Source organism: Carcharhinus amblyrhynchos, chromosome 4, assembly GCF_965287045.1.
Source record: "Carcharhinus amblyrhynchos chromosome 4, sCarAmb.v2.hapA, whole genome shotgun sequence".
Lineage (NCBI taxonomy): Eukaryota > Metazoa > Chordata > Chondrichthyes > Carcharhiniformes > Carcharhinidae > Carcharhinus > Carcharhinus amblyrhynchos.
Window position 1 is genome coordinate 21,760,724 of NC_137327.1, and position 14,512 is coordinate 21,775,235.

Below are 14,512 nucleotides of genomic sequence, written 5' to 3' on the forward strand. Positions count from 1 at the left end.
ACCTTACAAAAAGCTTTGTGCAACCTTAAATTGATCTTCAAAATATGCTGGCACACTTCTATACAGTATTAGTTTTTACCTTTGTTAAAATTGTGATTTTTTTATTAAATGTAGATCATCATATGTCCTTTTGCAAATGCATACACTAGCTAATACTCAGTGGGAGTTTGGATCTCATTCCAATGCATTGGGCAGAATTTTACCACTCCACCCTTCACAAACAGGGGAAATGGTAGAGGGGTGGTCCCATGACTACCACCTTCCTAAGACTTCCCACCTCAGCTAGTATTTTACCAGTGGTGGCCTAGGCGAAAGCCAGTCTGTCTACCTTAGAACAAATGAGGCCCTTAAATGGCCAAATAATGTTCACTGAAGGGTTTCTTTCACCCGCCACTGGAATCTTACTAACAACATGTAGGCATGTCACCCCTGGGGAGGCCGTGCAGTAAGACCTGGCAGCCACCCTACGGGGTTGGGAAATGGAAGTGGGGCTGGTGGGGCAACATGGTGGTACGGTAGTTAGCATTACTGCCTCATAACACCAGAGACCCAGATTCCATTCCCAGTTTGGGTCACTATCTGTGTGGAGTCTGTACGTTCTCCCCATGACTGCATGGGTTTCTCCAGTTTTCTCCCACAGTTGAAAAAGGCATGCTGATGAGATGCATTGGCCATGCTAAATTTTCCCTCTGTACCCGAACATTTGGTGACTAGGGTATTTTCACAGTAACTGCGTTGTGGCTTTAATATAAGCCTATTTGTAATACTAATAATTAAAGTAAAACTAGTGTGAGAGTCCATCCTGATCTGGCGTCCCTGGCACATGAAGGGGTCCCCCAAGTAGCAGCAATGTCTGTCATAGCTGGATTAACCCCCTCCGATATTGCCATTATTATCGAGCCAACCTCCGTTAACACACTCACCAGAGCCTGTCTTATTGGCTTCTCAAATTCCTGATCTCACTTCAGGGGAAGTAATGATATAGTGGTATTGTCACTAGGCTAGTAATTCAGACACCCTCTGACAGACTGGCTTTGAATTCTACTACGGCAGATGTTGAAATTTGAATTCAATAAAAATCTGGAGCTAAAAGTCTAATGATAACCATGAAATCATTGTCACTTGTCATAAAAACCCATCTGGTTCATTTATGTCCTTCAGAGAAGGAAATTTGTCATCCTTACCTGGTTTGACTTATACGTGACTCCAGCTCCACAGCAGTGTTATTAACTCTTACCTGCCCTCTGAAATAGCCTAGAAGCCACTTGGGGATGGGCAATGAATGCTGGCCCAGCTAGTGATGCCCACATCCCATGATAAGTGCAAAAAATCTTTACTCTGGATCTTGTCAATAGCTAATCAGAGAGTCAACTGCAATTTCAGTAGTGGTCAATATTGTTGCTGGGATTGAAGGGCTGCTGGACCTCTGATCGCTGTCAGCTTTCGAAACATCCTGGGTGGGAATTTCCAGCCACAATCACCCCAAGTCCAGAAAATCCTGCCCGAGGTCAGCGGACCTTCACATGGTCCACTCCAGCACACCCCCAGGGTGGGAAAATTCCACCCTGTATCTCAGATGAATGGAAGCCACAACTTCAGACACTTGATTGATTTGAGGGCAGCATGGTGGCACAGTGGTTAGCACTGCTGCTTCACAGCACCAGGGACCCAGATTCAATTCTGGCTTTGGGAGACTGTGGAGTTTGCATATTCTCCCAGTGTCTATATGGGTTTCTTCTGGGTGCTCTGGTTTCCTCCACAGTCCAAAGATGTGTAGCTTAGGTAGCTTAGCCATGGTAAATGCACGGTGTTGTGGGGATAGAGTGATGTGGTATTTGGTCCTGGGTTCTTTCATGGAGTTGGTGCAGACTTGATGGGCCGAATGGCCTCTTCTTACATTGAAGGGGTTCTGTGATTCTATTCTATTTTATTAATAACAGAAAATTCAGTTGTTCTTTAAGGGCCAGCGGAGGCAGGTTCACCTCAGACTTTCCAACAAGGCTACTATCTCTAATAAAATCCTGGCCTTTGGGTATTTGTTCAAGTGAAGACTTATAGGTCTTGCAAATGAGAGTTCTTAAGGATTCAAATCTGCAATAATTGCAACTATGTTTATGTAGCTTATATTTAAACATATAATTAATTTCTTTAATGTACTTCTGACTATTGAGACCTTGAAAAATATGCATGTAATTTGATTATTAATTAATAAATCTTATATTAGTGAATTTTATGAGGAATCACTAAGAAGAAGGAGAACACCGCAACAAAAATGATGCCCTGAAATTTTCTGTTCCAGTTGAAGGAGAGGGAGGATCAGATTGTGAGTCAAGAGGATAGTTTAGCCCAGTTCCAGAGAAAGCACCAAACACTACTTAACGAATACAAAAACTGTGAATCAGAGCTTCAGGTGGCTCAGACAAACCTTTCAACAGCTCACAAACAGAACAAGTATTACACTGAAGAGGTAAGAAAGGTACTATTGTTCTATTTCATCTGCAGTTTATTATGTCATAGAAACATACAAGAATGAATCCCCAATAGGTACAGCGCACACATATCGCTTTCAACATTAAAAAGTGCTGAATGACAAACAATGCAGAGCCAAGTTTCAAAATAACAAGTTTTTCTTTTGTATTTACTTTGCAACTTTGTCCTCAACAAGACAAAGGACCACATGCACTGGAATAGAATATTTTCCCTTTCAGCCATCTGGTGTCAGTATTGAGTTCCTTCTACTGATTGCCAACAATATGCTTCAACTGCAAAAGAGCAATATGTCTCCAATTTCCGAACCATCCTTTATCAAGTTAACTCTATAACAGAGATATTAGCTAAACATAATAATATGGTTTTTTGCCAAGTGTACTACATTTAAAAAATGTAGTGTTACAATATTTATGACAACAAAGATCAGTGATCTAGGATCCTGAGTTTGCTTGCCCTGGTTTAGATACCTAATTAGCTTAATTCCTGTTGCAACTTTGCATGTTTATTTTATTCCTGCTTTTCTCTTTTTTGTGTAACTTCATCTGGGTGCACAATTTCCAGCGAGTTTTGATCACTGGTGTTATGCAGGTGGATGGAAGCTGGCAGATGTGGAAATCTTGGGTGGGACCTTCTTCATGCAAGTCTTCGTCTCGTTTTTTCTGGTGATACAAACAAAACAGACAGAACTGGCAGTATTTGACTGAAATCCATTACTCTATCTTAATGGAAATGTTAATGAATTTAAAACAAAAGAGTTAAATTCTCCATTTTGGGTGGTAAAGAGAGGAACTTCAGACAAACTTAATGTTGTGGATATTGCTATAGAAATAACCATGAGGGTGTCAGCAATAACTTTTGACGTCCACAAATGCGCAGTTAAGTGTAAAAATCCAGAAGTTGCTCTGATTACTACCTGTGCCTCCACAGCCTGCAATGTTGTAGTCTTCACCAAAGAAATCTACTCAGAGATCACCGTCATGACCTGAATGTCAGTGAATTACCCATTAATCTTGTTCTAAAACTAGCTGAAGAAATTAGAACCTGTTCAGTCAGGGGTAACTGAGTTTTTAATGGTATAAAAAGCAATGTTCCATCTACCGTCTGTTTGCTATGTGCAACTGTCTTGCACTGTGTGATTTCATTAAGATTGATGCCTTTCTTGTGCATGGCTTGTTTGCACCAGCATGCTCATTTTCAATTGATGCACAGCTGCCTGCTGCAGAGCTTAAAGAGAATATTGGTAATAAATTATAATTTCTAATGAATGACTTCTCTAGCCCTGAAAATATGTTTGTAAAATATATGTTCATAGCTTTCCTGTCTCGCTCTTCCATGCCTTTTCTTTAATACCACATATACCTCCCAATTTTTATTTTGCTTTCTGTTTAATGAATGAAATGTAATTTATATTTCCTATGTTTTAATTCCTACTTTGCAGTCTGTGTGTCAATGAAGATTCTTCGGTCTGGGTGATTAGAAAACCTCTCTGCCACTTGATCTGCTCATAAGACTCACAGACCCTCTGACGAGGGCATCAAATTCAAATAGATACCAGTTAACTGCAGTCTGTGGGCAACTGTAAATGTGGTGAAAGCCATTCCTTCACTGCTCATAGCAAAATACGCATACACATTGGTATCCTATGCCATTCTTTTAGGACCAGTTTTTCAGTTAAATATATTGTAATTTCATGACAAATTTTCAAAGTTTTTATAGCAATTATATCCAGTCGTAATTAAAGTAATGTAGCAATAGATACAATGGCTTTAGATTTTGCATAGAACAATGGCTGTGGATTGTACAACAGCCAAGATTGTCAACCATAATGTAGAATGTTCTACTGACTGCAAAGATGCATGATTCCTGCCGTCATCATCTCCACATGATCACTTGCTGCCATTACATTACAGCGTATGTCGCATATGATGTATTTCAAATTATATTTAAGTAAACATCACACTAAGATAGTCCAAAACATGAATATTAAATGTAAGTCAGTGCCATATATTTCATGTATTATTACTCAACTTATATTGGTAAGTTAAAGATTGCCAGTTGTAAATGTGTCCCAGAGGTGTGAGAAGACAGATCTTCAATTCTTACCGCCAGTTTTTCTTATTCCCATACACTGGTGCCAGTCAATTTCACCCCCTTTAAATGAATAAAACAGCAATGACGAACATGAACAATAAGGTTACTGGTAAAAATTAAATCACTTTTAGTATTCAATATTTTCAATAGGAGGGAGCTAAATAACATTAAATTCTAATACAATTGCAGACAATCCCAAGTCAAATTCTGCTCCAAACTTTTGTTTCCCAACTGGTGCATGCAGCTTATCAAAGCTGAGGTTTTCATTCAATCAAATAGATGATTGTTATTGCCAATGAGCCCTCTGAAAAACAAAATTGTTCTCAGTTTCATAATTTACCTGGTTTAAATTCTAAAACTGTAACGATGTCATGCCACAGGCAAATCGACAAGAGGATAAATTTACCAAGCTTCAGCTGGAGCTGAATACAGTCCAAGAACAGGCGCGGAAGACTAACCGTGAACTGAAATCGGCAGATCAACTCATCTGTGAGCTCAGGCGAGAACTAACAGCTTGTCATGGTACACAAAAAGAAAACATGGAACAGGTTTGTTACTGACTATTACAAATTCAAGCCTTTCTTTCTTCACTTCAATATTTCCTCAAATTCAATGGCTCCTATAAATTATTTGAGCGTGTTACCTTTGTGGAGTTGCTCAGTGTACATACTGCACCAGTAAGCATAACCCTTGTGGCCTGAACCATATATTCATGGCTTTCATATGAATGCTGCTCAATCTCTCCATTGGCAGGCCAACCAAATACTTGTTGATCAAGGCCTGATAAGAATTGTTAATGTGCCCTATTTCACAGTAAGTTAAACATATGGAACAGAAATCACAATCAATACACTGATTCAAACAGGACGGCTTATCTTTGTCTAATAAAACAAAGTAGCAAATGTGCCATATATCCCCATATAAGTGTGTGTGTCTTAATTGATCCAACTGAGATAACTCCTCACTGTTTCTCCAGCATTTCTGACCTCCTGATTTTGATGAAAAATGCCAGAAACAGGTTGAAAAGGACAACAGGAATAATTTACAACAAAAAATGAAACTGCTAGAAAATCTTAGCAGGTGTGACAAAATCTGTGGAAAGAGAATAGAGCCAATGTATCAAGTCAGGATGACCCTTACCCTTGAACCACACCCCCCCCAAACTCATACATAACAGGTTGAAGTTAATTAGCCTGCAGCAAGAGAATGCCCACGATATGTGGGAAGCCCAGCAGCTACTGTAGGCAAGAGTGGGGGTAACCTCCTCTGGAGGCCGTTGGATCCAGCAGAGGCACCCCCACCACCTAATTTTCCCAAGCCCACTCTTAATCCTGTCCCTAAGTCTCTTGCACCAGACCTCACCCCCCATCTCACTGAGAACCTGGTCCCAAGCTTGTTTCTTTATCACCATGCTTATGCTATAAGTGACTTGAAGATTGCCAGTATGTAGTTTTTCTTGGAACTATTTATTTCAAAACCATTTACAAAGACCTCTTGGTAACTACATGGTTTCCTGGACACAATGTATTCCATATTTTGCTTCCTAGGAGCCTCTTTATCACCTGATCCTGACTTACATCATTATCAACATCATTGTTTCATTAAAATAGGTATTAACCCTTTACTCTTTCTCCCCCAACAGGTATAATCTCAAAACTCTTACATTATTTTATTAAACTATTTACATTACCTTCCCATCAGTTGTTAACTTCATGTACTGTTTCTAGATGTCATCCAACTCCTGCCTCTCCTGTCCATAAATCATTGTCACCAAAGAAGTCAACCTCCAACAGTGTTCTCAGCTTTCTCGGAAGATGTGTTGGATGTATGTGTTCTGTTACTTTCTCTTTGGAAGGCAAACACATTGATGGATTGGAACAGCAGCTTCTCAGGACTCCTGGGCTGAGGCTTTTACAACAGCTTGCATGTAACTGCAGTGAAAACCAATCAAAGAAAAAGCGATTCAAGAGTGAAATCTTCCAGAGCTGGATGATCATAACCCCTTAAAAATGGAAACAACAAACTGATATTCCTTTATAGTCTTCTGCCTTGCATACTGGGGAAAGGTGAAAACATCGGCTTGAGAAAATAAAGCACTTTCAATTTCTGTGAAGAACTTTGCAGCTGTATCATTCCCTGCTGCTGTGTGGACAAGAGATGTATTCAATACTTGAGAAATGAATGAATCTGGTATTCAAGAAGAATGGTGAACATCTTGAAGACATTATAAATAACAAGGAAAAGAAGACTCCCCTCATAGGGTAGGATTTTCACTTTCTGTGATTGTGGTATAATTTCCACGCTTGCTTCAGTGTGAGACTGCTCTGCTGCAGACAATGGGATTGCAAGGATGAGAAAGTAGGATTGCCCCATCTTTAACATTGGAAGAAAGCTCTAGGTGTGGATTTAAATGAAGCTTCTACATCATATGTTTCAGCTTTGAATCTCTGTAGATTGGGTCTTTGCTTCTTTACTGAAAGAAAATATGAGTGTATCGATGACTTGCTGATGATATCCAAGCATGAGTTGTGGCTTAGATTTGTAGAAATTAATAAGCTTTCAACTTCCATTAGGTTGATTCAACTTGGAGTTGAGCATCTCATTCTCCAGGAGAGCGTTCAGCTGGCTGCTTGCAATTGTTGATGCATCTCATCTCTTGATGCATATTGTTGGTAGATTCCGTAGAATAAGTAAACAGATTCACCTCTTTATTGTCTTCTTCAGTGAAACGATGATTCTCCTCAAATGAGACAACATGACTGCAGAAGCGTTAGCAATGGAGTCAAAAAGTAAAATCTTGGACTTCTTCTTCCGACAGATCACCTGTTTTCTGCCACAGCTTCATTTACTGCACTCTGACCTGAAAGAGCCAAACAAGGTCCTGAAGCTCTTCCAGTGGATGGTCACAATCTTGCTCAATGCTTCCTATTTTCATCTGTTCTAGCCTGTCTGCAAAGAAAAGTGAGAGATCTATAATCTCTTGCAGTTCACCAGATGGTGTTTCTGCAATAAGAAGTGGCTCACTGTGTGATGAGTGGAACTCCATTTCTGCAGCAGTGTTGCACTTCTCCAATCCTTGGACCACTTTTGAACATTCATCCCTGAATATTGCACCATGGTCCTCCGTTGTTACCTCATCAACCTATTGTGGAAGACCAAGGCCAACAACTGATCTGCTAACTAAGTAGAGAGATTTTCTGGTTCAGAGAGATGTAAAGAGTTTTATTAATTTTTTACCTTCACACCTAAGTGTTGGAATGAACTGATCCTTCACTTTGAGATCTGTGTCTCCTGGTCCTTGTAGCTTTAATTTAGATGGTTGGATTTCTACATCCTCAAGCCAGACCTGAAGCCACTCCAGTTTGTCCCATAAAACTGTGATCCCTGCCCCTGTTTCCAGTTAAAATGCTGTTCTGTTTCCTCAGGGTTCCACTCTACAATCCAGAATTGCTTTTCAGGATCTTTTCATTTTCCTTAAGAAATAATCAGGTTGGAGTGCTGTATTTCCAATTTCCTGGACTTGTTCCAGCTTTCTTCCCTTGAATTGTGTTTGAAAACTGCATAATTCTTTAAAATGTTTGGGCTTGTCGCAGAGAAAGCAGTTATCTCCTCCTGCTGGGCACTCTTAATGGCAATGTTGTGGAGCATTTCAAAACAGGTGGACAAATTCTTTTTGACAGTTTTGGTGGGCTTTTTCATGGGCTTTCAGGTGAGCGGGGCTCCTGAGTTTGTGCCTACATATTGGAACAACACCCCCACAAGCCTTGAGCTCTCCCCAAACTATACCCTGATTTTGCTGTCACAGCTCAACCTGCCTTGCAAACTGTTTGACCTTCTCCGAGGTTAATTCCACTTTTGTATGTCCAAGAACGTGTCGTCAAGCACACTGGCCACCATGTGGTCACAACTGAAATAGCATTCCATTGCTGGCCAATAAATACAAGTTGTTAATAAATAAATTAAAGATTCACCTGTCCTGTGGCTCCTCTGGTTGAATCTGGCCCATTCAATAACTAGATTCCTTAGGACTAAAGTATTAATTGAAGTACTCATAGCCTCCTTGTAGGACACCAAGGTCTCTAACTCCTTGCCACACCCAGATACCATCAGCTATGGCCCCAATCACATATAAAAGCATATTGACCTGGTGTTTTTCTGCTTTTTCTAGTAAGCCCAAAGCCGTTCGGTACCTTATTATCTCCTCAGAGCTCCCATTGTTGCTCTTGCTATGGACCTTCAATGTGTTGGAAGGGTAATGTGTAGTGGCTGTTCAATAACTATCAACATTGTGAGTAGTTCACTGTCCCCCATGAAGGTATGTTTCAATGTTTTCCTTTGTTGTGAATCAAATTGTTGCAAGGTTTTCACCCATGGGTTACCAATCTGCTGTCACCATGTTTTGATTGCTCATCATTGATGAGGTTTTGCTTTTCCTATGAGTGACTGGAAGATCGTCAATACATTTTTTTCTCTTCAAAATGCTTACTAAAAACTATTTGCAAGGACCTCATAGTAAGTACATGGCTTCCTGGACACAGGATTTCTTGGTCATCGTTGACCCTGATGTCAAGCTTACAAAACATTAACATCACTATCCCATTAACATAATCATTAGCCGTTTTCAGCCCATATTTAATACTTAACACTTTTAAATGTTAAATTTAATTTGCTTCACATAATTCAGTTTATACAATCCATTCAGTCAAATCTTATTTTTGCATCTTGAGCTTTTTATATCTATTTTTGAATTGTCAGCAAGCTTGTCCATTTTAAGATTGTGCGGAGGGTGTGGAGAGTCTGCAGAAGGATCTAGATAGGCTGGGCGAATGGGCCAGGAAATGGCAAATGGAATTTAATGTTGGCAAGTGTGAGGTGGTCCACTTTGGTAGGAAGAATGGTAGGAAGGACTATTACTTACGTGGCGAAAAACTGCAGCAGGCGACGGTGCAGAGGGACCTCGGGGTCCTTGTGCATGAGTCGCAAAAACCCAGCTTGCAGGTGCAGCAGGTGGTCAGGAAGGCGAATGGGATGCTGGCCTTCATAGCGAGGGGGATTGAATATAAAAGTAGGGAGGTCTTACTGCAGCTGTATAGGGCATTGGTGAGGCCGCAGCTGGAGTACTGTGTGCAGTTTTGGGCGCCGCACCTGCGCAAGGATATTTTGGCCTTGGAGGGAGTGCAGAGGAGGTTTACTAGGCTGATACCGGAGTTGAGGGGGTTGAGCTATGAGGAGAGGCTGAATAAACTAGGCTTGTACTCGTTAGAGTTTAGAAGAATGAGGGGAGATCTCATTGAGACGTATAAGATGATGAATGGGATGGATAGGATAGAGGTGGAGAGACTCTTCCCGCTCAAAAAAGACAGTAGGACTAGGGGGCACAGCCTCAAGATAAAGGGGGGGCGGTTTAGAACGGAGTTGAGGAGGAACTTCTTCACTCAAAGGGTGGTGAATATCTGGAATTCTCTGCCCGTTGAAGTGGTGGAGGCTGCCTCGCTAAATATTTTTAAGAAGCGGGTTGATGGGTTTTTGATAAGAGAGGGGATTAAGGGTTATGGGGAGAGGGCGGGAAAGTGGAACTGAGCCACGACAGATCAGCCATGATCTTATTGAATGGCGGGGCAGGCTCGAAGGGCCAGATGGCCTACTCCTGCTCCTATTTCTTATGTTCTTAAGATTGGTTTCAACTTTCAGGTCAGTTACATAGTTTAGATATAAACAGGGATGCAAGCATTGATTCTTATAGAATGCCATCCAACACTCCTTCAGTTTGACTGTATCTCTCTCAAGTCTTTTTGTATTCTTCTTAAAGTTCTATCCTAGATTCTAATAGCTTATGCTTAACTAGAATTATCCATGTGCGACTTTGTCAATGTTATACAGAGAACAATTATCTACTTTATCCATAACATTCTCAAAAAAGTGAGAGGTTTCAAAAACAGAAAATGCTGAAAAATCTCAACGGGTCTGACAACATCTATGGAGAGAGAAGCAGAGTTAATGTTTTGAAGTTGAAGTTGAATATGACTTCTTCTGAAGAAGAGCCATCATAGAATCATCGTAGAATCATTGAACCCTACAGTGCAGAAAGAGGCCCTTCGGCCCATCGAGTCTGCACTGACCACAATCCCACCCAGGCCCTACCGCCATATCCCTACATATTTTACCCGCTAATCCATCAAACCTAAGCATCCTAGTACACTAAGGGCAATTTTAGCATGGCCAATCAACCTAACCCGCACATCTTTGAACTGTGGGAGGAAACTGGAGCACTCGGAGGAAACACACGCAGACACGAGGAGAATGTGCAAACTCCACACAGGCAGTGACCTAAGCCGGGAATCGAACCCAGGTCCCTGGAGCTGTGAATCAGCAGTGCTAATCACTGTACTACTGTGTTCAGCTCAAAACACTCTCTCTCCACAAAGACTACCAGACCTGCTGAGATTTTCCAGAACTTCCTGTTTTTATTAAATTAAAAAAGTTAAGTGAAAATGACTCTGACTTTCTCCAAAAAGCGATATAAATGTTAACTGTGCTTCCCATTGCAGCTAAGTGAGAAGAGCCGAGAGATAGCGAGCCTAAAAAATGATATAGCACGTAACCAACAGAGAAATACACAGTTAGCAGAGGAGAGTGCAGCGTATGAGGAAAGGATGAAAAGATTGCATGATGAACTGAAGAAAATGCAAGCACTGAATCGGCGGGCAGAAGAGGAGGTAGGGGCTTCATTTAACTTGAAGCTACAGTTTAATAGTTTACTTTCAGTTTATAACTTCAGATTAATAATTCTTTCTCCCTTACCAATATTTCTCCATGCCCACTTCTTTCTGGATGCATTGAGTCCTTGCTGAGGTGCAACTCAAAGACTGGTGGTTATACTCTGATAATTTGATCAACTTAAGCTGAGTGTCAACAGTTCGTTTTGCTACACGCAGCATTACAGCAAGTCCAATCCTTTCCTCAAATTCTGGGCACTGTGAAGAGAGCGAATGACTATATATTTCATATCTAATTTGAAATTCTATCCAGTTGAAAAGAATATGGCTGGAATTCTCCCAAAAAAATTTTAAGTGTTGAATTTGCATGAAAACTGGAGGAAATCGCACTTTTTTTCAGTGGGTGTTTCAAAATTTATCTCCCACACTCTGTGCACTGCAGACAGCACTAGTGTGATTCAGTCCAGAGTTCAGGGGATGGGGCCTATTCGAGCCCAGAAGGCTGGCAGCATGGTGCTGAGCGGGCCACTGTACATGTGCCGATCTGTCAACGCCAAGATTGGCACATGCGCAGTGACCCACACTGCTGGCCTCCCAATTGCTGGCCAGTTCAATCACTGGCTCTGTGATCTCAACTATGCCTGCTCTCCACATCCGCCCCCCAAGGCCTACTCGCTAGCCCCCGACTATGTCCATCTGGCCCAGCCTTCCCCCACAGCCCCGATCTCCCGCCCCCACGATCCCCCTCATCACTGCCACCCTCCACTCCACTGGCAGTCCCAATCCTCTCTTCCCACCACCGCAATCCCAACCCCTCCTGCAATCCTGATCCCTCCACCCCCCCCCCCCCCCAACCCCCCTGCAGCCCCAAAAAACCCCCATGCCCCTCCACAAGCTGATGGCCGGCTCCAATCACTGACCTTCACCCCTTCTTCCTTCATGATCCCTATGTAGAGTGGCAACAGGACCCCCCCCCACTGATTGCCCCGTCACCTTCAGGCCGCGTCCCCCCCACAGGCCCAATGAGTAGTGCCAAGGTACCCCTTGGACATTGGCATTTTTTCCCTAGGACAATGACAGGTGGCACAGGCTGGCACTGTGAAGGCACCAATGCCCAGGGGGTGCCACCTTCTTGCTGCCAGACCCTCTAGGGGATCCCGATTGCCCCCCGCCTTCACTCCACTGGTGTCAGGCCATTAGTCCTTGAAAGTGGGACGCCAGTGTAATCCGTACTGGAGTGAACCATTCTGGTGGTGGGGGTAGTGGGGTGTGGAGAGTCTGCAGAAGGATCTAGATAGGCTGGGCGAATGGGCCAGGAAATGGCAAATGGAATTTAATGTTGGCAAGTGTGAGGTGGTCCACTTTGGTAGGAAGAATGGTAGGAAGGATTATTACTTACGTGGCGAAAAACTGCAGCAGGCGACGGTGCAGAGGGACCTCGGGGTCCTTGTGCATGAGTCGCAAAAACCCAGCTTGCAGGTGCAGCAGGTGGTCAGGAAGGCGAATGGGATGCTGGCCTTCATAGCGAGGGGGATTGAATATAAAAGTAGGGAGGTCTTGCTGCAGCTGTATAGGGCATTGGTGAGGCCGCAGCTGGAGTACTGTGTGCAGTTTTGGGCGCCGCACCTGCGCAAAGATATTTTGGCCCTGGAGGGAGTGCAGAGGAGGTTTACTAGGCTGATACCGGAGTTGAGGGGATTGAGCTATGAGGAGAGGCTGAATAAACTAGGCTTGTACTCGTTAGAGTTTAGAAGAATGAGGGGAGATCTCATTGAGACGTATAAGATGATGAATGGGATGAATAGGATAGAGGTGGAGAGACTCTTCCCGCTCAAAAAAGACAGTAGGACTAGGGGGCACAGCCTCAAGATAAAGGGGAGGCGGTTTAGAACGGAGTTGAGGAAGAACTTCTTCACTCAAAGGGTGGTGAATCTCTGGAATTCTCTGCCCGTTGAAGTGGTGGAGGCTGCCTCGCTAAATATTTTTAAGAAGCGGGTTGATGGGTTCTTGATAAGAGAGGGGATTAAAGGTTATGGGGAGAGGGCGGGAAAGTGGAACTGAGCCACAACAGATCAGCCATGATCTTATTGAATGGCGGGGCAGGCTCGAAGGGCTAGATGGCCTACTCCTGCTCCTATTTCTTATGTTCTTATGTTCTTAGTGCTTGCAGGCTCAGAGACTTCAGTCCCGAGCCCGCTAATCACATTTAAAGTATGTGGTAATTAGTACTACCCATAATCTATGCATCTCCCCGCTAATTTCCAGCACAGATGTGATGCCATTGGGAGACACTATCGGGCCAGGACAATCAGCGTGAATCCTGTGCATAGAGCGCCATGGAATATCCCAGATCGCTGCACTAAAAAATTAGTGCAGGGGGATGGGAGAATCAGCCACTATATATTTCATACCTAACTTGAAGTTATGTCCAGTTGTAAAGGCAGCTGTATTTCTTTTTGCCATAAAGTGATGCTCTACAATTTTAAAATAACCATCTTTATTTAGAGTTACTAAAGTAGGTGGGGAATTTAAGCTGAGAGGAGGACATTAAGAGGCTACAAAGAGATGTAGACAATTGACTGAGCAACAAGTTGGCAAATAGAATATAATGCATGATGGTAGAAGGGAAGAAGCTGTTCTTGAGTCGGTTGGTACGTGACCTCAGACTTTTGTATCTTTTGCCCAACAGAGAAAGGTGAAAGAGAGCACGTCCAGGATGTATAGGGTCCTTGATTATGCTGGCTGCTTTTCCGAGGCAGCAGGAAGTGTAGACAGTGTTAATGGATAGGAGGCTGCTTTGAGTGATGGACTGGGCTTCATTCATGACCCTCTGTGTTTTCTTATGGTCTTGAACAGGGCAGGAGCCATACCAACCCCTCACTCCTCTTTACTCCACCTATCCCATGCCCCTTCATATCTTTTGCACCTTCCATGCATCCTCCCTGCCCACTCACCAATCCCATATCCACTATGTATCGAAGTCATGAGCATGTAATAACACTGGGACATCTTTGAAATGCTTAGAAAATTTTTGAAAACCAATCAGCAATTGAAACACCTTGGGGAAAATTGCTCCTCTTGGAAGCTATAAAACTGTCAATCAAACAGGTCGTCATTGAAACTCCCCTTGAAAAAAAATCATCTCAAATGTTCATTAATTTGTAAATAAAAACAAACAACATTTTTTTAAAAAAAGAATTTAATCCTATTCTCAG

The 14,512-nt window shown here is 42.5% G+C and overlaps 1 protein-coding gene across 5 annotated transcripts in view; it reads left to right on the forward strand.

Annotated features, from left to right (window-relative positions):
• Window positions 1-14,512, forward strand: part of LOC145341822 (uncharacterized) — a 707,529-nt gene that overhangs the window by 623,603 nt on the left and 69,414 nt on the right. For all 5 annotated transcript variants that reach the window (XM_080186786.1, XM_080186791.1, XM_080186787.1 and 2 more), the window contains 3 exons: window positions 2,300-2,467; window positions 4,962-5,129; window positions 11,130-11,297. In XM_080186786.1, coding sequence (XP_080042912.1) covers window positions 2,300-2,467; window positions 4,962-5,129; window positions 11,130-11,297 — 504 coding nt within the window. The remainder of the gene's footprint in view (window positions 1-2,299; window positions 2,468-4,961; window positions 5,130-11,129; window positions 11,298-14,512) is intronic.